Source organism: Sinocyclocheilus rhinocerous, unplaced genomic scaffold (assembly GCF_001515625.1).
Source record: "Sinocyclocheilus rhinocerous isolate Xijiao unplaced genomic scaffold, SAMN03320098_v1.1 scaffold374, whole genome shotgun sequence".
In the NCBI taxonomy this organism is placed as follows: Eukaryota; Metazoa; Chordata; class Actinopteri; order Cypriniformes; family Cyprinidae; genus Sinocyclocheilus; species Sinocyclocheilus rhinocerous.
This window is the reverse complement of record NW_015628519.1, coordinates 741,478-763,568: the sequence shown is the minus strand read 5'-3', so window position 1 is coordinate 763,568 and position 22,091 is coordinate 741,478. Positions and strand designations below refer to the sequence as shown.

The following is a 22,091-nucleotide window of genomic DNA, read 5'->3' as shown; positions in this document are numbered from 1 at the left end:
AAGCTTATAAATCATACAGAATGAAGTTTTTTGAAAATCTAAAAATGCAGAAAGTTTCTTGTGAGGGGTAGGGTTGGTGTAGGGCAATAGAATATACGGTCTGTACAGTAGAAAAACCATTACACCTATGGAGAGTCCCCACAAGGGTGTGTGTGTGTGTGTGTGTGTGTGTGTTTGTGTGTGTGTGTGTCATTTCTTTTCTTTAGATTCGAAACTATGTAATGTTGGTAATTGTTTTTTTTTTTCTTCTTGACGTTTCAGTCCACCACTTCTGGCAGATGCTGAAAACTTCACTGTGCTCATAAAAAATAACATTCGTTATCCCAAATTTAATTTCAACAAGTAAGCTTTTTGAATGCATTATTGTTTTTACTTAGATGGATGAAAAAAAGTGAATGAATTGTCTGCCATTGTTTTAACGGAATGAAACATGCTCATTGTGTCCTTACAGAAGGAATATCCTACCAAATATAAATAGCTCCTACTTGACGCAGTGTGTGTTCAGCCGTAAGACAGACCCTGACTGCCCTATCTTCAGACTCAAAGACATTGTTGAAGAGGCTGAAGAGGATTTTCAGACAATGGCAGTCCATGTTAGAGACTTAATTTATGTTTATCTGACATTGCTGAATTAAATTGGCTAATATTATAATTTTTTAACAGCATTATGTGCACTTTTTTCCTTCTTCTTAGGGTGGAGTGATGGGAGTGCAGATCCGGTGGGATTGTGACCTTGACATGCCACAGAGCTGGTGTGTGCCTCGCTACACTTTCCGCAGACTAGACAACAAAGACCCTGAAAATAACGTGGCCCCCGGATACAACTTCAGGTAGGAGGTGTTTGCACTTAGAAAAAGTGGTTTCTGAGAGGAAGTGAGGATGCATTTTAAATGAGTTTGATTAAATCTCTACAGATTTGCTAAATATTACAAGGACAGTGATGGCACAGAGACTAGGACGCTTATCAAGGGTTATGGTATTCGCTTTGATGTCTTGGTATTTGGCCAGGTGAGACACTTTATACTTTCTAATGTTACAGGTTAGCATTAACTTAGTCATTTAACACATACTAAGTACTTTTGTTTCTAATATAGGCAGGAAAATTTAATATCATACCAACACTTCTGAATATAGGTGCAGGCTTGGCACTTTTAGGCCTGGTAAGTATGTCTGTTACTCATTTGAATACAATAATTTTACAAATTAGAGCTAATATGGGAAACATGAGCTAGTGAAAATTCAGTAAAAACTTTTCGGTGTATATTTCAGTGACAGCTCAAACTATGCATATATAGAGTCGTGACACTGAAGACAGGAGTAATGACTGCTGAAAATTCAGCAGCAATCAGAAATAAATTACATTTTAAAATATTTCAATATAAAACGTTTCTTTTAAATTGTAATAATTGTTCACAATATTACTGTTTTTACTGTATTTTTTTTTATCAAATATATGCAGCCCTGGTGAGTATAACAGACTTGTGGTCCATTTCAGGTGAATGTTATCTGTGATTGGATTGTCCTGACAATTATGACTAGAAAGCATCATTACAAAGAGCAGAAGTATACATATGTTGATGACTTTGGACTTGTGAGTATCTAAGCATCCAAATGTTTGCTAAACTTAACTTTTTCATAAATATATTTGGTATTTTAACATAAACCTGGGTAACTTTCTGTAATTGGTTATTTAAAGTAGTTCTTGTGCCTTATAGTAGTTGTTTTGTTATTAAGAAACTAACATGAGGTATTTCTTTCAATTAGTTATCCAATGAAGAAACATAGAAGATCTTCAGGCTACCCATTCAACACTAATTCTATGCAAATTTCATCATGAAGTTAATGTATTTCTCAGGTTTACAAAATGAACAATCAAAGTAACGTTAATGGTGAATAAAAAAATACATTTGGATGAAATTATCAGTGTGATTTATTTATTCGCTAGCTTTGGGTCATGTGGGTTCTGTTAGCTTCCAAAAGGGGGCAAAAAAATAAACATTATGTCTCTGAAAAAAAATGCAAATACTAATGTTTTAGATCCATTGACAGTAAAGCTGTCGTTTGTTCACCCTTGGAAGTTTACCGAGGACCCCTAGTGTTGGTCGAGAAGCACTACGAGTAAAGCTTGCATCCAGTAGGGGTCAGTAGAGAAACACACCCCTCAATGTTCCTAGTTCAGGAGGAAGATCACAGCGACTTTTTTCTTCCCGTTAATGCATGATGGCGGCCGCGTTGAGAGGGAGTCTCGTAACATTGGCCAAGGTGAGTCTTGAAAAACGATTCTGTCATTTGCTCATAGTTTACAATGACATATCCCTAATTTGTTTGTCTGAGCCACACGGCCAAATACAAAGATTAACTGGGAAACGAATAGCGTTATTTAGATGCGTAAGGCAAGTCTGGACTGGAACACATTGGGTGTAACATTGTAACAGTAAAAAAAAAAAGGAAAGTCAGATGACATCTCACAGGAGAGGTTCATTAGAAGTTGTCTGGATGTAGAGATGTAAACAATTTACCTAGACTTCCATTCTAGGTACCATGGTAAATGATGGTATATGGTAACACTTTGATCCATTGACAGTAAAGCTGTCGTTTGTTCACCCTTGGAAGTTTACCGAGGACCCCTAGTGTTGGTCGAGAAGCACTACGAGTAAAGCTTGCATCCAGTAGGGGTCAGTAGAGAAACACACCCCTCAATGTTCCTAGTTCAGGAGGAAGATCACAGCGACTTTTTTCTTCCCGTTAATGCATGATGGCGGCCGCGTTGAGAGGGAGTCTCGTAACATTGGCCAAGGTGAGTCTTGAAAAACGATTCTGTCATTTGCTCATAGTTTACAATGACATATCCCTAATTTGTTTGTCTGAGCCACACGGCCAAATACAAAGATTAACTGGGAAACGAATAGCGTTATTTAGATGCGTAAGGCAAGTCTGGACTGGAACACATTGGGTGTAACATTGTAACAGTAAAAAAAAAAAAAGGAAAGTCAGATGACATCTCACAGGAGAGGTTCATTAGAAATTGTCTGGATGTAGAGATGTAAACAATTTACCTAGACTTCCATTCTAGGTACCATGGTAAATGATGGTATATGGTAACACTTTGATATGTCATTAAACCCCATTTTGGATATACGTGAATGAGCAGAAAGTTACTTTTTACATTTTTATGATTTAATGTCGTGATGAAGCTTGAATAACCGAAATCATCGATTGCCAGGGCTGTCAATAGTTTCGGGAATTGATGCAAGGGGATGTTTCCTCTTTACTAGTAAACTTAACATTTTAAAATATTGGCTGATTAATTGGCCTGACCGACAAATGACTTGTCACCACCAGTAATGCACTTTTTCCAAACCATACAGGTGGTTCACACAAACCAAAAACAACAATATCTGTGACACTCCAGAAATAAGAGCCATCTTTATGATCTCATTTTTGACCCCTCAGGGTTTGAGTGGTGCCCGGTTGCAGCCGTTGTGCGCCCGCTCTTTGAGTGTGACCTCCAGTCAGAATGTTTCAGAGAGTCCCCCAGCCAGGGCCGACAGCACCTTCAAGGTCACCATGGTCCCTGGAGATGGAGTTGGACCTGAGCTGATGACTGCTGTCAAAGAGGTTTTTAAGGTACTGATGCTCTTTCTCAGTCTTTTTTCAGACACGAGTAAACTTTAAGCCTGAATATGATATAATAGGCTTTAGTTTATAGGGTTAAACATCTGATCTTTAGTGGTCTTCTTCTCCTCCTTCCTCCTGTGTTCCAGCACATCCCTCTCTTATGTCTTCGTCTCACTTGTTCCTAATGCCCTTTTCACCTCACTTTCTAGGCAGCTGATGTTCCTGTGGAGTTTGAGGAGTTTCACTTGAGCGAGGTGCAGAACATGGCCAGTGAGGAGAAACTGGAAGAGGTGTTGTCCTCCATGAAGAACAACAGAGTCGCCATCAAGGGTAACATTTCTGACTGCTGATCGTTTCATAATATTTTGGCTGTCAATTAGTGCAAGCTTATTTATATGTTGTTGTATTGACAAATGCTAATTTGGCATTTAAAATAAATGTTGTTTTAATTCTCCCTGTGCTTAGGAAAGATTCACACTCCCATGGAGTACAAGGGTGAACTGGCATCATATGAGATGAGACTGAGGTACTTCTTTGATATTATCATTGCTGCTTTGTGCTGCTCATGGTTCTCCTGCTAGTTTTTGATTGATTTATTTTTTGTGGTATGTTGTACAGGAGAAAGCTGGACCTGTTTGCCAATGTGGTTCATGTGAACAGCCTGCCTGGCTACAGCACCCGCCATAATAACCTGGATCTGGTCATCATACGGGAGCAGACGGAGGGAGAATACAGCTCTCTGGAGCATGAGGTACTTGCTGTTCTCACATCATTTATTTCTGTGTGAGATGCATATTTTTTTATGGTATTTATGTTATTGATAATCTTCTCCTCCTGTGGGCTGTTGACCAGAGATTTGAGACATTGAGTTGAACTCGAGAACCAGTGCTAATTTCTTGAATCAATTAGTATTTTGAGACAATGAACTAGTTGATCCGATTCACATATTGGGCTGAAAGAATCACCATCTGGAAAATAATTTAAATTGAGGTCCGTTCCTCACAGAGAGCTAGCATTTTGCTTTGGATGATCATTTTGCATGATGCTTTGTGTCGTTTTATTTTTATATTAAGAGATGTGGATATCAACTATCATGATATGAAATTAAAAAAAAATCTGATTATTTCTCTCTTGGGTTTTACAAGAAACAGTACAGGGGTTTGGAACAACATAAGGATGAATTAATGACCATTATTGGCCCAAAAAGTTAACATTCTTTAACACAAACATCTTATTTAGGATAATTAAAGTTGACATAAACACCGTAAACTTTTGCTTTTAACATAAATATGATGATAGTTTACTGCACCTTTCAAAACCAGTATCAGCAAAAGTAACTTTTGAAGCGTATTAATTATTTTCTTATACTTTACCAACTTTGTTTTTTAAAGACATTTCTTATGCTCACGAAGGCTGCATTTATTTTATCAAAATATAATAAAAACAGTAATATGTGAAATGTTGTTACAATTCAAAATAGCCTTTTTATATTTTAATATATGTGAAAATGCTGTTTATTCCTATGATGGAAAAGCTGAATTTTAAGCAGCCATTACTCCAGTCTTCAGTGTCCCATTCTAATATGCTGATTTGGTGCTCAAGAAATATTTCTTATTCATATCAATGTTAAAAAACAGTTGAGCTGCTTAACATTTTTCTGGAAACCGTGATATATTTTTTTTCAGGATGCTTTGATGAATAGAAAGAACAGCATTTATTTGAAACGGAACTCTTTTGTAACATTACAAATGTCTTTACTGTCACTTTTGATCAATTTAATGCATTTTTAATATTACATTAATGCATTAATAAAAGGATTCGTTTTTTTAAAACTGTTGTGTACATCTGTGTTATGAGCACCTCTGTGTTTGCAGAGTGTTTCAGGAGTGGTTGAGTGCCTGAAGATCATCACCAGGGAGAAATCTCGCCGTATCGCTAAATTTGCATTCGACTACGCCACCAAGAAAGGCCGCAGCAAAGTGACTGCTGTCCACAAAGCAAACATTATGTAAGTATGAAGGGATTATTCCACCATACAGTTTTAAAGCTAAACACATAGACTCGCTCATCTCGGATTATCTTCACAGGAAACTCGGGGATGGTCTCTTCCTGCAGAGCTGTGCGGAATTGGCTGAACTTTATCCCAAGATTAAATATGAAACCATCATCATTGATAACTGCTGCATGCAGGTATAGTTTCCAGTCTTTTATTATTAATGACCAGCAATTAGAATGGCCTATATATATTTAATTAACATATTGTTCTGTGGCCCACAGCTGGTGCAGAATCCTTATCAGTTTGACGTGTTAGTGATGCCAAATCTCTACGGCAACATCATCGATAACCTGGCAGCAGGGCTGGTGGGCGGAGCCGGCGTAGTTCCAGGCGAGAGTTACAGTGCAGAATATGCTGTGTTTGAAACGGTTGGTGTCTAAATCTTGTATTTCATTCCTTCATTCATTATATATGAACTGTAACAGTTTCAGACTCGGAATAAACTGCTTTGCAGTGTGTATGAGGACTTAACAGTGATTCCTGTCGTCTTGTATTTTCAATCAGGGTGCCAGACATCCCTTCGCTCAGGCTGTTGGCAGGAATATCGCAAACCCTACTGCTATGCTCCTCAGTGCATCCAACATGCTGAGACACCTCAAGTGAGTCTCCCACTGTTATCCAGCATTGATATTCCATATTTACTTCATATCTTGTGTTTAACCTTTAAATTGTACCATTAATTGCTATGTTTTGACTTTTTATTCCCATTAAACGTGGTTTTCAGTAGAGCCCGACCGATATATCGTTTTGCCGATTTTATCGTCCGATATGAGCCTGTCACAGATATATCAGTATCAGCGAATATGCCACCGATATGAAAATGTTTTTACAGAACATAAAACGCAGATAAAATGCTTGTAAATGGTGTAATTACATAGTTTGTCCAGCAGAGCACGCTCCATTGTTGGCTACTGGCGACCTGGATGAAATGCTTTAAAGCTTAAGTGTATGGAATACCATTGAAACTTTGAATGGCCATATCTCCATAACGGCGCAGCGGATCCGCACCAAATTCGGGGGATCCCTTCAGCTCGAGGAACCCTCTTGAGCGCCGAATCGAGTGTATGTCTCGAGGCCCCCTTTCGAATGAGACCACCCCGTGTCGATAGCCCCCGGGATCCGGGAGTTATGGGCGGTTAAATTTGCGGTCGGGCGCCAACCGATCTGGCTTATACAATATACTACTGTGATTGTAGTTGTTAAATAAAAATGTCATTCATATCATGCATCACCTAATTTCATCGTAACATATAGGCCTGGCCTACAGAAAAGAACATTTATGTTTAATCTATCTAATAGTGCGTTGTTCACACTATACAATGATTTATAGCTTGTCTTTGTTGAATAATACAGAACATAAAGAGCTTTAAAAATAATTGCATATTAAATCGCAATATTGGTCAAAAAAAAAATCGCAATTAGATTCTTTTCCAAAATCGTTCAGCCCTATTTAAAACCGTGTTAATTATTCAAAACATTTGACCAGTCTTGGTGATTGTATTGATGTGAGTGGTTTTTTTTCTTTCAGTCTTGAGTATCACTCAAACATGGTGTCTGAGGCTGTCAAGAAAGTTATCAAGCAGGGCAAGGTAAGAGATGTTTGTGTGTTCAAGTCTGAATGGGAGAGAAAGGTGTATTGTGTGGCTGATAGAACTATATGCAGCTTATATACCATGTAGAGAACATGAGTGTGAGTGTAGGTGTGAGTTCAAGATGCACAGTTTGTTGTTGATGGATGTTTATGCTTGGATGTCTGTATAGTCTTGGTGGCATTGGTTTTCATCCTAATTGGTTGGTTTTCCTTTGCATCTGGCTTGGGATGAATGACCCCAACCGCAACACAACACTATATCTTTAACCCTGAAACACTTTTAATAAATAAAGAGTTTTAGCCCATCCAGTTTTGTTTCTACTTTACACTTTGGTTGAAACCCTCTGTGTTTTATGTGGACAGTTGGGGCTTTTTGGTTAGTTTTGTGGGTTGAATTTCTGCTGACTCTCAGACATAGTCTTTTCTTATATTTTATGACTGTCATCTCATTTAAAGACCTCATGAAATAAGTCTTTCATTTTAGCCATGACACGTTTGTTTTATTGAAAGAGTATGTTTGGGTGGAATATATCGAAGGGCTCATCCCTTTTTTGGTGAAAATCCATTAGCCTTTATGCAAATAAAAAAATAAAACACTTTACAGTAGGTCTCATTTGTTACCATTTAAAACTACGCAAATTATCATAAACAATACTTCTGCAGCATTTATTAAGCTTAATGTTAAATTCAACATTTACTATACTGATACATTTTTTAAATGTGTCTGTTTATATTAGTTAATGCATGAACGGCAGGAACAAGCAATGAACTACTGTATTAACTAACAGCAAAGATTAATCATATTAATGTTACCTTTTTGTAAAGTGTTACCAAAAAAAAAATAAAAAATGTTCAAGCATTCGCACAACTGAAGACATTTATGGTTGGCAAAAAAAAAAAAAAAATTGTTTAAGCATTCGCACAACTGAAGACATTTATGGTTGGCTCTTGCTAGTTGAAACACATGGTATTTCTAATGAAGGAATTGTGGTAACACACAAGAACTGAAAGCCACAAAAAACGAATCTGATTTTACTGACACGGATGTCGCTCAGTGTATACATTCAGCTTCAGCTTTGGCATTTCTAAAATTTTCCCTCTAATACAAACTCTGACATGCAGTCAAACTCTAGGCTTCAGGTTTGTGCTTGTCCTTTAATTCTGATGTGGTCTTCAGCTTCCCTTTCTCCACGTTTCCTTCTCTGCCGTCACATCCCGTTGTGGGTGTATGTGACTGTCTGTGTGTATTTGTGTGTGTCCCAGGTGAGGACGCGAGACCTAGGGGGTTACAGCACCACTGGTGACTTTGTCCGTGCGGTTGTGGACAACCTGCGCCATCGGACTGTTTGAAGATGGTCGCCATTGTCTATCCGGGATCACCCTATACATGCCACTTCTGATCTGAATATGTTCGAAGACAATTTTAAAGCAGCCCTGTCATATCCTACACTGCAAAAAAGGGCTTATCTTACTTAGTATTTTAAGATAATAAAAAAAAGTATTTTAGTAGTAAAATATTCTTAAAACAAGAGTATTTTACTTACCCCACTGGCAGATAATTTTACTTGTTTTAAGCAAAATACGCTTAATTTAGTTTTTTTCCCCTGGAAACAAGACTAAATATCTCAAGTCATTTGTCTTATCTAGTAAAAGTATCTTGATTTTAAGAATTTTTAGATATTTTGACTAGAAACGACAAAAATATTAAGTAAGATAAGCCATTTTTTGCAGTGTACATTTTCTTTCCCCTTTTCCCATTTCATTTTCTCTCCTTTTTTTGGCTGGTTACTAGGGATGTAACGATTCACTCAACTCACGATTCGATTCGATTTATTTCAAAAAGGTAATTTGTTTTTAGTTATTTGATCAAAATACAGTAAAATTGTGAAATATAACTTTAAAAATAACTTTTCTATAAAATAAAAATGTTTCTGTAATGGCAAAGCTGAATATCACATGATCCTTCAGAAATCATTCTAATATGCCGATTTGGTGCTTATGAAAAATTTCTTATCATCAGTGTTAAAAACTGTTGTGCTGCTTGATATTTTTGTGGAAACTGTGATACTTTTTTTTTCCAGGATTCTTTGATGAATAGAACGTTCAAAAGAGCAGCAATTATTGTTGAATGCTAGTGTATTTCTGACATTGCTTTACTGTGCTTCTTTGTTCACTCCGGTTTTAAGTTTAAATTTAAGTTTGTTATATAGATAACTTTAGTTTCTGATTCCTGCTTTTATAGAATGTCTGTTTGGGGCTGGTCCTCGTCGAATTGCCTTTGTGATTCCAGGACCTCAGTGAATTTGTTTATCAGCAAGTTTGCAAAAGCCATTTGGCATATTGAAACTGAAGTGCCAGCGGTGTTTTTCCCCTTTTTAATGTTACTAATGTAAACATCACTAATCAAATCTGCTGCTGTCATAAGTCAGATGGGCAATTATTGGTTTCATTTCATGATGCAAATGTTCTGGACAGGAAGTCTGCTCCGTGCCATTGCTGACTAACTGTGGAAATGATGACTGACTGAAATCAAAGGCAAATGATGTCTCTCTCATTTTTAAATTACCTCAGTCATTGCGGTACTGATCTAGTTGTCTTCATATTTTTCTAAGCTCAGCACCTACAGTATTAGTATTTTCACTTTTACATCTTACCTTGTTTGGGAAGGTGGAAACCATGCATTTCAATTACACAGATTTCTCAATGTTTATTCATGCTTTAAATGAGCTGACCAATGTTTTGTCAAATGTGAATTTTTATTCTTTTCAGTGCCCAAAAAAATAAATATGTAAAACCGAAAGGATTGAAAAGTGTCACTTTGTAGTCACTGGTATTAATGTGGATTGCTTGCATTGTTTGAAGACCTTCATCCTCATTTAACATTCACAAACTGGAAATCAAAATAACAATCATCATACTCTAAATGTGCTGAATGTTGAGAAGCGTGTGTTTGTGAACCTTGTTTGGGAAGGTGGAAACCATGCATTTCAATTACACAGATTTCTCAATGTTTATTCATGCTTTAAATGAGCTGACCAATGTTTTGTCAAATGTGAATTTTTATTCTTTTCAGTGCCCAAAAAAATAAATATGTAAAACCGAAAGGATTGAAAAGTGTCACTTTGTAGTCACTGGTATTAATGTGGATTGCTTGCATTGTTTGAAGACCTTCATCCTCATTTAACATTCACAAACTGGAAATCAGAATAACAATCATCATACTCTAAATGTGCTGAATGTTGAGAAGCGTACGTGTGTGTGTGAGGAAAAACTGTTAGTTATGGATTTTTTACATTTATATATTTTTTAGGTGCACTATATATTCATGCGAACGGACAGCAGAATATATTATATAATATATAAAAAATTATGTATAATAATTTATTGCTCTTTTTGGTGTAGGTTCGCACCTCAGACCTGGGAGGCTATGCGACAAGCGAGGAGTTCACCAGGGCTGTCATCTCTAATCTGGCCGTCTAAACCAATCCCAGCGCTCCACAAATATCATTTTAAGCACAATCTGCAGCACTGATCGTCCAGTGTTAAACTCTGTTGGTCCAGCATTTCACATTTCCTTGACTCAAGCCTTGCTAGTGGCCTAACTCTTAAACTATCACATAGTCTACAATAGAGCACAAGTGTTGTAACATTCATATGTTGTGTCTATTCAGAACCACTGATGTAACAGACTATATTGCTTTATGATGCTGCTTAAAAACGTAGCTATATTTATTCAGATATGTATTACTTAATTGCAAATGCTACCTGTTCAAACATTACCAATAATAAAATGTTAAGGACTATTCTGGCAAGCATGATGTCTTTTTCAGTGATATCATTACACTAAATAAAAACTGTGCTGTACATAAATGATGCCACTCCCAAGAGAAATGTTCCATTATTCAGCTACAATGATTGTTTACATGGTTGAAATATAAGTATAAATATGTAGAATAAAACAACAATGAATATGTCAGAATATAATAAAAACAATAAGAATTAGGTTTTTTTGTTTGTTTTATCATTCATAAAATCATTATGCAGTGGAAAGAAATGGTTTAGAGAGAGAATATTTCCTTTTTAAAATGTTGAACAGCCTCATTGTTATTAATAACTAAAGTTTCCCACCCAAAAAAATATTGTGTATTTAAGATGCTATTAAAATGAATCGACAATAAGCAAGTATTTTTGCACAGCATTTATTGTTACTTAATAAAAATATAATTATTTATGGTTCATGTTAGCTCAGTTTCATTAAATAATGTTAACAGATACAACTTTTGATTTTAACAATGTATTAAATGTTGAACTTAACTAAGATTAAAATGTTTTTAAATTATTTTTCAATGTTCAAGTTAAACTAATACAGTTAACTAATGTTAACAAATGGACTAGTTATTTTTTCTATAATAATATTTTTTTAAAATCATCAATATATAAATGGCTTTTAACAGCCTAAGATGGTTTTCTGGTGCCCCATCCTGGTCTGGTTTGCTGATTTTAAGGTGTTTGGAGCAATTTACCAAATTGCCAGATAAACCAGTAAAACACCTTAGACTTGATTAAGAGTTTTTAAGGGATAAATTATATGAATTTTAAATGAAACAGACCGTGACATATTAACGTAATGTATCGGCTGTTTTTTTTTTAATTCACACCAAATCCCTGGCCAGAACACCTGTATCAGACTGCTCTCTAACGCGCAATACCACAACCGGCCGCAGGGTGGCGCATTGCACTTAATGACCTCCCGTACATCCCCTTTTCTTGGAAGCAAGTCGTCCGCCAGATGTCGCGGTATCTCTGCTTGGGAAGAGGAGAGGAGGGGCCTGGCCTGGGAATCCGCTGTTTCCCATTCCAGGCGCAGGGGCACAACATGGCGGATTAGGAGGCGAGCGACGCGCCCGGATACAACGAACAAATCGTGGGATACCGATTCCCCGTGTCGCGGAGAAGGCAGGAATATAGACTTTTCGGAGAGCTAACGCACACCTTTAAGACTTCCCGAGACATGCATTTCGGATACCAGTAAGCGCCTTCGTTGCTTTGCCCCACTCCAAATTGGCTGTCTGTCCGAGATCATTCCAATCACCCAGGCCCCCCACCCCGAACACACTCTCGGTTCCTGGGGTGTGGAGACAGGGGCCGGGGAAGTGGAAAACAAATCGCACTTTATCTGGAACATCAGGCTCCGTAGCGCGGTACAGGGCTGTCAAGGTGAGTTACATCGCTGCTTCTCTGAGTATATTAACTGCGCAAACTTCTGTTCATCGCCTCAGTTTGTCTGATATCTATCCCTTGTGTCACTCAGGTTTCGTCACGTTAGTGGGTCGTCTAGCCAAAGAAAGCAAAGCCCTTTGTGGCACATCCGAGACCCAGGCGCAGGTTTATGTAACGTTTACGCAGCGCGCAAGGATGTCTTGGGAGCGCACCCAATAATGTTTGAAGCAAAGCTAACATTTGCCGAACTAGCTGGGAGGCAAGGAGGGAAAAATGAGGGGGTGGGGGGGTCTGCCGAGAAAAGGAAGGGGGAGAAGAAGAGGAAGAGAGACACGCATAGCTTTTAGTGGAAGTCAGGCAGATTGTGCGCCAGAACGCAGGCGTGATTTCTTACTGGATACAATTATCAAAGACATTATCAAAGATACTTCACTTGATACATCGTGTCAGTTTTAGTGGTCTCAGACTGCATACGTTGTGAAAATATAAGTGATGTCTGACTGGATGAAAAAAAAAATCCCAAACTGAGTACTTTGTAGCAGTCTGATTTCTGACTTGATTAATAGTTGCGACGTGAATGGTTCTGGATTTTTGAATGGTTCTAGGCTGAATGCATAGTAAAGATAATAATGCTTCGTGACTAGATATTGTGCTAATATTAAAAATGTATAACTGGATACAATACAGGATAAATTATTACGGACTCAGTAAATTGTAACAATATTGGATGGTTCTAGACTGAATATTGAACCAATATTTATTTTTGACTTGATATATTTTAGCAATATCAAACATTTCTGGACACCTAGCAATATCATTGTTCACAGACTGTGTAGCAATATAAATGATTTCTGGCTGGGTAAATTGTTACTATTAATGGTTCCAGACCGGATAAATTGTGGCTATGTGAATGTTTTCTGACAGGATACATTGTTTTGATATATCCTAATAATATTAATCAGATTGGATACATTGTAGCAATTTCTAAGTGGATATATTGTAGCATTTACATTGTACATGTACATTGTTGTAGTATTACTTTTTTTAACTGGATATATTCTAAAAAATATAATGGTCTCGGACTAGATATATTGTAGCAATGGCAATAATTTCTTATTAGTAAAAATATGAATGTTTTCTGACCGGATAAATTGCAACTATTAATGGTTCCAGGCTGGTAAATTGCAGCTATGTCAATGCTAGCTAACTGGATGGATTGTAATGTTAGGAGTGTGCAACTGGCTGTTTACATAGTAACAATATAAATGATTTCAGACTGGATAAATTGTAACTATTAATGGTTCCAGACTAGATACACTGTAGATATGCATATCCTTTCTGTCTGGATACATTGTAGCAATATTAATCATCCCAGACTGGATACATTCTAAACACTGTAACAATAACGGATGGGAAGACAATGGGAGTCCAGTGCGTTCGCGTCACGCGCTGTGGGCGCTGAAAGTGAACATATTGATCAGCGCTTTGTCGCTACATGTTTTTAAAGGGTGGGCTGTGTGGGGAGAGAGGAGGGGAACGCGACGGAGCTGGTAGATCGAGATCTTTTGTGGACACAAACACAGGAATTATGTCGCTCCGACGTCCAGTCAAGTGCGCTATCCATTGTCTGCACTTGCTGATAAGTTGGCATGCAAATTCACCCGTTTTCTGTTTTATAAATCGGAGTTTTGCTTCCACTCTGTCGTAGTTTCCTCGCCACTGCAGTGCTAACATGCCTAGAGAATACTGGATTGAAAATCTAGTCGTTCATCACACTATAGCTTTAGTCTCTTTCACTGAATATGTGCCTTGTATGAATGGTCACACTTGTCAAAAAAAATTAAGGAGCTGTATGTCTATATGAAGAGACTTTCTATATTGTATTTTTGCCTTTGGTTAGCTGATGCAGTGCACCTCAGTATTTATGATACTTGCTGGTTATTGTTGAACCATGGAGAGTGTACTGTACAGGTTAGAATTAGAATCTTAAAAGATGAATATTGATGCATTAATATTGAGACTATTTTCAAGTTGCATTTAGCGCTGTATAGCAGCTTTGCAGTAATAAACAGGAAAAACAATGTGTTAGTTGCAAAATTCATCAATTTTGAAACTTGAATTTTAGCTGTAATGCAGCTCTACAGAAGACAATAATGTCATTATTCAGCCCAAATTCAAATTCAGTTTCGTTTCAATTCAGTTCAATCACAGTGTCAATGTTGCAAAGTTTAAAAATAAACAACCTAAAAAGCAGCTTTGCAGAAGACTGTCGAGTTATCTAGCTCAGCTCAGTTCAGTTTAAGTTTTTGTGTTCTCATCCGATAGTGTCAGTACAGTCAGATTAATAATATTTTCTGAACATTAATTCTTTTAATCCTCAATTGAGTAAGCCAAAGGAGACAGTGGCATGGAATCCAAACTCTATTAGTATTCTTTTCTGTATAGGCTACCTACTGTGATGTATGCAGTGCTTGGACAAGCAAATATGAAAAAGCTTGTATGAAATCCTGCAATGCACTTAGTTCGCTCCAAATCAGGAAAACATATTTTGTACATTTTGTTCTCTGCATTCTTAACAATTCAGCGGGTGTCATAGTATATTTGATGTCATCGGTCTAGTCTCACCTTGCTTGGGTTTCTCTTATCGACTCGTCCTGTTTGGACCTGTTATTACTTCTCCCTGCAAGCAACGAGGTTATGAAATAGACCTGCACCTTTGGCAACCAGAGCAGCTAGAGATGACGCCCTGTAGTTCTCCCACAGCTTAACTTTTGCGATGATCCAACCGTCTAAGTGAGTAGTTAGATGGCACTACAGCACCTGCAATACCTGCAGTGTAATTTTCACAGGCATTAGGTAATATTTTGCATACATTCTGACACAATTACAACAAAGTGCATTCTGAATGCTTTTTAAAATTGTAGTTAGAAAAATAGACATTTTATGTTCAATTCCTGAGAGATTATTTTATGAACATGCCCATTTTTGGTATGTACTCTCTGTGTAGTGTCATCATATCCATTCCAATCATAATGCGTCCATTTAACATGCACTGTCAAGTAAAGCAGAATAGACATGAATGCACGTGCGTTCTGATTGCACGGTTTGCAGAGATTTGTTTTGCAATAATCCAGTCACAGAGTCTTAAAGGAATAGTTCACCCAAAAATGTCCTGAAAATGTACTCACCATCAGGCCATCCAAGATGTAGATGAGTTTGTTTCTTCATCAGAACAGATGTGAAGTGAAAAGCTAAATTTCTCCACATGTTAATTGGGTCCTGAGTCCTGTACTTGTGGATTATTGTGATGTTTTTATCAGCTGTTTGGTCTCTCATTCTCACGGCACCCATTCACTGCAGAAGATCCATTGGTGAGTAAGTGATGTAATGCTAAATTTCTTCAAATCTGTTCTTATGAAGAAACAAACTCATCTATATCTTGGATGACCTGAGGGTGAATACATTTTCAGCAGATTTTCATTTTGGGTGAACTATTCCTTTCTAAGCAGCATTGCAAATTATGTTAAATTTGTTTGTAGAATAATAATGTATTCTAACAGACCTAAAGGCTCTTTCTGACATGATGAACTTCTGATCCAGTTTCTATGATTAGTAGTTTTTCATCTGCTTTTTGAAGTGAGACTTCTGAAGTCCTGTCCTCAGAAGCAGTTTAGCCAACTACAGATGTCAGAGAGGATAAGCCACTGGATCAGTGGAGAGGGTGGCGTCTTGGGCGTTGTTTTCCCCCTAACTTTCAGCAAGCACAAGGGCCCAGGCAGAATGCATGCCAGTTTATATTAGCAAAGGATCCTGGGAGATTTTACAAGACATTTTACTGAGGCTGTTCGGGTTTGATGACTTGATAGGAAGTGAATTCTGTTGCTTTGAGTAATGGAGTACATGAAGATTGTCTTCTTAAAGGGACAGTTCACCCAAAAATGTAAAAAAAAAAAATCCTCATGACATTTTAAACTTGTGTGACTGCCTTTCGTTTGTGTAAAGTAAAAGGTTTTGAATTTTTGAAGAATGAAAATGAATGAGTTTAAATAAATCAGATGATCCATTTTACAAAGCTTCTCTGGAAAAATCATTCACAAATCAGACAGGCAAGTCAACAGATCACTGGAATTGAAGAATAGCAATGAATGACAAAAAACTGTTGTAAGGCTTCAGAAGACTTGAAATATAAGTCCTGGGAACCACTTTTATGATATGTAGGCTATATGGTGATTTTGCATTCCTTTTGAAACTTGACAGCCCTAATTCTCATTCACTTTAATTATGTTGAAAACTGAGCCAGGATATTGTACCTTTTGTTTAAAAAAAGAATGTCATACAGGTTTGAAATGACATGAGGGGGAGTAAATCATGACCGATTTTTTTTTTATGTTGTTTTTCCCCTCAGATTCTGTGTCAGATCTGAGTGAGAGAAACACACGAGTTGTGAGAGCGCTCTTTTGGACATCCACTGTATGTTTGGACTCACTGTGTGGCTCAGTCTAACTGTGTGCTAAATACTGACCTCATCTTTGCCACTTCCTGCCCTCTGTGTGTGATGTGGCTAGACCAGAACCCCCCCCCAGATGGGTTAAAATTATCCATTTACCCTGATATCAGTACTTTGCACAGAATTTCTCAAGTCAGATTGTGTGAGTGATCAAGGATTTTTATTTCTAGCTACTGTATGTGACTCTCAGGTTAACCAACATACCAGTTTTTTTTTTATTTTACTGATTTTTCTTACGCCTGCCTTTTCTATTTTGCGTGTCTAAATTAAAGTCGCTGCTAATGGCTTTGTTGTTAAACAGACATATGAGCTAATATAATCTCAAGTGATACATAAACCATACACTCCAGTTCAAAAGTTTGGGGTGAGAAAGATTTTCAATGTTTTTGAAAGCAGTCTATTATGCTAACCAAGGTTGCATTTATTTGATCAAAATAAGTTAAAAACAGTAATATTGTGAAATATTATTCCTATTTAAAAGAACTGTATTCTATTTAAATTGAAGTTATTCCTTTGATGGCAAAGCTGAATTTTCATAAGTCATTATTTAGTCTTCATTGTCATATGATTCTTCAGAAACCATTGTTATATGCTGATTTGGTGCTTAAAATATTGCTTAATATCAACTGTGTAAAATATTACTGTGTAAAATGTTTGTATCATTATAAAAGTCTTTACTGTTATATTTAAACAATTGAATGCATCCTTGCTGAATAAAAGTATTAATTTTAAAAAAAGTATTAATCACAAGCCTTTGAAATGACCTTTTTTGAAAACCTTATTTGAAAACATTTATTATTCTATTATACTTATTTTCTTTCTTAATTTCCAATATCGTGGTCTTATTTTACCATACAAAAAATACATCATATTATGGAAGTAAATGTTATCATAATACAATGGAATATCATTTACTTTCATGTCTAAAAAGGAACTGTTTTAAACAGGGTTAGTTTTGTACAAATTTTCATGTACTATAATTTGTTTTTATGGAAGAAAATTATATCATAGAGCTCAAATTAGGCCTAAGAACTAGAAAATAGTTGTACATATAGAATCTCACACAGGTCAAATTATGGTGAACTTGTCAACAAAAGTAGGCATAGCCAGGCCAAGACTAGGGATGCACCGAAATGAAAATTCTTGGCCAAAGCCGAACAAAATTAAACACTGGGCCGAAGGCTGAATACCGAACACGGTTTTTCGTATTTTTTCCCCCATGTAGGCCTATTTTGCCTTTTTTTTTTTTTTCGCCATTGCATAAATTAAATAACCAAAATGTGCTTTTTATTTTTTGTCCTGCTTTTTAAATAAAAAATAAATTACAAAACAACAATTTAAAAATATTTACTTAACCCCCAAAACAAAATCAAGACTTTGTAAAAGAGCATAATAGGACCCCTTTAACACTGAACATTTTTTTTACATTCTAGCTGACATTATACCAACAAAGCACAATTTAATCTAAAATTAATAAGTTAGTAAAATAATATTTTTTGGCCATTTATATTTCTTGAAAATACTGGATTAATAAGAAGAATTTAGAAACAAAAAGGTAACCCTTTGGTTGTTGTTTTTTTTCCTTTGGTTTTTGGCTTTAAAATTTTTGGGGTCTTTTTTTTTTTTTTTTTTTCTAAGTAAAGTCCATCTACACACTCCTGTACAGTAGGTGGCGATATGGAATAATTACAAGTTGTAAAAGCCAAGAAAAAAGAAGAAGAAGAAGGAAGATATCAGTGCTTCTTTTTGTTGACAACAGCATGCAGATTTATAAATGATTCTCATTACGAATTTGGGAAGATGTTTGTCGCACGTATCGCATTGTCACATGCCTTTAAAAGAATTAACAAAAATGTGACTGAGCAACTGACGAGTAACAAGTTTCAGCGCAGATTTTCATCGTGCTTTGGACTTTGAACCCTGGCGCCGCGAGCTCGTGCAGCTCTTTCAGAATACATGCAATTCGTGCGTGCATTAGAAAATATAACATTCTGTCGATTAAGACCAGTTTAGCGCCATTTAAACTTTGTAGAAGCATCCTCAAATGGAAGAAGAGAGAGCAGAAGAGGACAAGGAGTGAAAAACAGATACTCTGGCTAAAGTGAGTCCTGCACGCCGCTGTTCAGAGCAACATCCTTTAATTATGCGCCTATGAATAGAAGCTCCAACACCACAGCACAAGCGCCAGCTACCCGACTGGCCGCCATTTTCTACCCTCGCCCTTCTGTTTTTCGTCCAACACACACTGTTGAGTTGGATTTCTGGTTTTTGGCTTTAAAATTTTTGGGGTTTTTTTTTTTTTTTTTTTTTCTAAGTAAAGTCCATCTACACACTCCTGTACAGTAGGTGGCGATATGGAATAATTACAAGTTGTAAAAGCCAAGAAAAAAGAAGAAGAAGAAGGAAGATATCAGTGCTTCTTTTTGTTGACAACAGCATGCAGATTTATAAATGATTGTAATTACGAATTTGGGAAGATGTTTGTCGCACGTATCGCATTGTCACATGCCTTTAAAAGAATTAACAAAAATGTGACGCATCAGCCACCTCTTCTTCTCATCGGAGACATGAGATGCATGCAGCACTAAACAGTCTCTCGCTGTCGGTGCTTCGTGCTTGTAATGATTTCTGCGTCTTTCTCTGATAGTTATAAATACTTTCACACTGCCGACATGTTTGCTGCATTAGTGCGTGCCTCTATTTGATCGCGTTAATCATTGTTCGGTACATATTATTCGGCCTTTTCGCTTATTCGGCCGAACAACGAAAGAGATTTTTTTGCTATTTTTGGCCGAATAATTTCGGTTGCCGAACAGACAGAACCTCTGTTGCAATTTCTGTGCTGATTTTGGTGGAAAATATGTGAATTAGAAGTAGTAAACATGGTCAATTGTATTCATCGGAGTGTTTTCTGTTTTTTATGAGATCAGCATGTTTTGGTGTGAATTTACTAGAGAATGAAAATTCACCTGTAGCTATTTTGTAATCCAGTAACTTGAGTAATCATTCGATCCTTCTTCTGAATGAGTCGCTGGAAGCGGTGCACACAGGAAGTTTTGCAGGAATTGTGTGTTGTGAAACACCATCAGGGTTCTTCTTGTGACAGCGGCGGATGCAGTGTCATCTTGCCTGTCCGCTGGGCTGTCCCTGTTTGAAGGAGATGAAGAGGGGCATTGAGATTATTCCTGTCACACTGCACACTCCTCCAGGGTGCAGAGCAGCGTATTAATAAACTGTGAATGGGGACAGACAGATACCCATTATCTCTCCTTAGGAAATGCTCTCTGGCTACAGAAAGGACCTCCATTGCATTGATGTAAGACCAGTTTGCTATGTCCCGAAGTCCGCTGCAGTGTACACTGAAAAACAGATTGGTGTAGAAGCAGTTTTCATTCAGAAATTGCTAGGAAATTTCACAAAGTATTGGCCAGTAACACATTGAATTAAATGTGGAATAGAAGTAGAAAGACTGAGATTTTCTTGTAAAACATACTCCGTTGCATTGCACTTCAGAAAACCATTATTACAGTGTATAAAGAGTGTGTTTGCAACTCTTTCTTTTCTGAAAATTTGATCTGAAAATCTGATTTCTAAAGACATACAGAATGTACGCTACACCGGTTCACTGCCTGACAGGTTGGTAAATCATATAGCCTAATAGCTGTTCTGTTTATTGTGATAGTTTTGCCGTACTGTGTAAAGGATGTAGAAAGAGGAAAATGGCAGTCTTATGACTTGTTTATTTTCTTTTGATATGCCCACAGGCTTGAGACTTAGACGGATAAAGAGAGCAGAAGTGTGTGTTAGTGTAGCTGTATTTAAAGCATGACTCCTCTGGTATGTGTTTAGGACTGAACAATTAATCATAGTCATCAGTATTGCCAATTTCAAGATAGAGGAAGTGCTCAGTACTTCATTCGGTCAACTTTATGGCATGTTTTTATAATCCTGATTGGTTAGAAAAGCAATATCACACCTATATTCTACAAGCTGAATGGTTTGAGGTTTGGCGGATGTACGCATCACAAATGAAATGGAAAAAGTAGCGCACCAGATGGATTTGAACAAAATTATCCATCTACATTCAAATTTAATTTAGCTAATATGACTTTGCAATGTATTTTGCAGTATTTTTTCCTTCCTCATTTCAACCGTAGGATGCATTCTTGTTGCTCAAACAGTCAACCTTTGCACTGGCAATGCCAAGGTCATGGGTTAGATTCCCAGGGAATGCATAACTGTTTAAATGTTTTCCTTGAGTGCAGTGCACTTCTAAGTCAGTTAGAAGTTTGGGGTCAATAATAACTTTTTTGAATTAAATTGATACAGTTTTATTCAACAAGGATGCATTATATAAATCAAAAGTGACAGTAAAGACATTTATGATGTTTCTATTTCAAATAAATGCTGTTCTTTTGAACGTATTATTTATCAAAGAATCCTGAATCAAAATGTTTTACGGTTTCCAAAATATTAAGCTTCACAACTGTTTACAACATATTGATAATAATAATATATGTTTCTTGAGCCCAAAATCAGCATATCAGAATAATTTCTGCAGGATCATGTGACACTGAAGACTGGAGTAATGATTCTGAAGATTCAACTTTGCATCACAGGAGTAAATTACAGTTTTAAATATATTAAAATAAAAAGTTATTTTAGTTTGAGTTTTTTTAATGGCTTACTTATAGCCCTGCTGGTTTTTAATGTTTTTATTAAATATCTGTATTGATCATATCATTGCATTATTTACTGCCATCTGCCATGTAAGCCACACATTAAAGCTTGGCGAGCCGCATAAGGCTCGCGAACCGCGCAATGAGTAACACTGATTTACAGCATTGTTTATCATTTTTATGTATACACATAGCCTATTTAAACTCGTTTAACAAACATTAAAAGTAAAAATTAAACATTAAACAGAAGTAATTCACATGTACAGGGCCGTTTTAACCATTGGGCTAGGCGGGGCTGAAGCCCCGGGGCCCGAGCAAGGAGGGGGCCCGTGATTGGCTGTGGAGTAGATTGACTGGAGCGTCGATCGCCAAAGCCACCACGCCCCCCACTTATTAGCGCTGTTATTTAGTTGAGCTTTT

General features: G+C 36.9%; 3 protein-coding genes and 1 long non-coding RNA gene across 9 annotated transcripts in view; all 4 read left to right on the top strand.

Annotated features, from left to right (window-relative positions):
* LOC107737869 (P2X purinoceptor 4-like) overlaps positions 1–1,912 on the top strand; it is a 4,580-nt gene extending 2,668 nt beyond the window's left edge. For all 3 annotated transcript variants that reach the window (XM_016549507.1, XM_016549506.1, XM_016549508.1), the window contains 7 exons: positions 262–342; positions 452–593; positions 694–830; positions 915–1,008; positions 1,095–1,160; positions 1,496–1,591; positions 1,765–1,912. In XM_016549507.1, coding sequence (XP_016404993.1) covers positions 262–342; positions 452–593; positions 694–830; positions 915–1,008; positions 1,095–1,160; positions 1,496–1,591; positions 1,765–1,785 — 637 coding nt within the window. In that variant the 3' untranslated portion in view covers positions 1,786–1,912. The remainder of the gene's footprint in view (positions 1–261; positions 343–451; positions 594–693; positions 831–914; positions 1,009–1,094; positions 1,161–1,495; positions 1,592–1,764) is intronic.
* A 186-nt stretch (positions 1,913–2,098) lies between these two features.
* On the top strand, positions 2,099–11,135 carry LOC107737870 (isocitrate dehydrogenase [NAD] subunit beta, mitochondrial-like). Of its 3 annotated transcripts, none has more exons than XM_016549510.1 (11): positions 2,099–2,262; positions 3,454–3,627; positions 3,828–3,948; positions 4,084–4,144; positions 4,237–4,369; positions 5,493–5,626; positions 5,706–5,808; positions 5,896–6,042; positions 6,179–6,273; positions 7,203–7,263; positions 8,529–8,709. In XM_016549510.1, exons 1-11 carry the CDS (start codon positions 2,218–2,220, stop codon positions 8,613–8,615), a joined length of 1,161 nt encoding a protein of 386 aa, XP_016404996.1. In that variant the 5' UTR covers positions 2,099–2,217; the 3' UTR covers positions 8,616–8,709. The 3 variants fall into 3 exon arrangements, with proteins under 3 accessions (XP_016404996.1, XP_016404995.1, XP_016404997.1); XM_016549509.1 differs by lacking the exon at positions 2,099–2,262 and adding an exon at positions 2,664–2,797; XM_016549511.1 differs by lacking the exons at positions 2,099–2,262; positions 8,529–8,709 and adding exons at positions 2,679–2,797; positions 10,668–11,135.
* LOC107737873 (uncharacterized) lies at positions 9,883–10,365 on the top strand. Its single transcript, XR_001639836.1, has 2 exons — positions 9,883–9,932; positions 10,237–10,365. It is a non-coding gene; the product is annotated as an uncharacterized LOC107737873 (long non-coding RNA).
* Positions 11,136–12,108: 973 nt separating the features above from the next.
* The window catches only part of LOC107737868 (receptor-type tyrosine-protein phosphatase alpha-like), a 34,346-nt gene continuing 24,363 nt past the window's right edge, over positions 12,109–22,091 (top strand). For both annotated transcript variants that reach the window (XM_016549503.1, XM_016549502.1), the window contains exon 1: positions 12,109–12,482. The gene's annotated coding sequence lies outside the window, so the exon portion shown is untranslated. The remainder of the gene's footprint in view (positions 12,483–22,091) is intronic.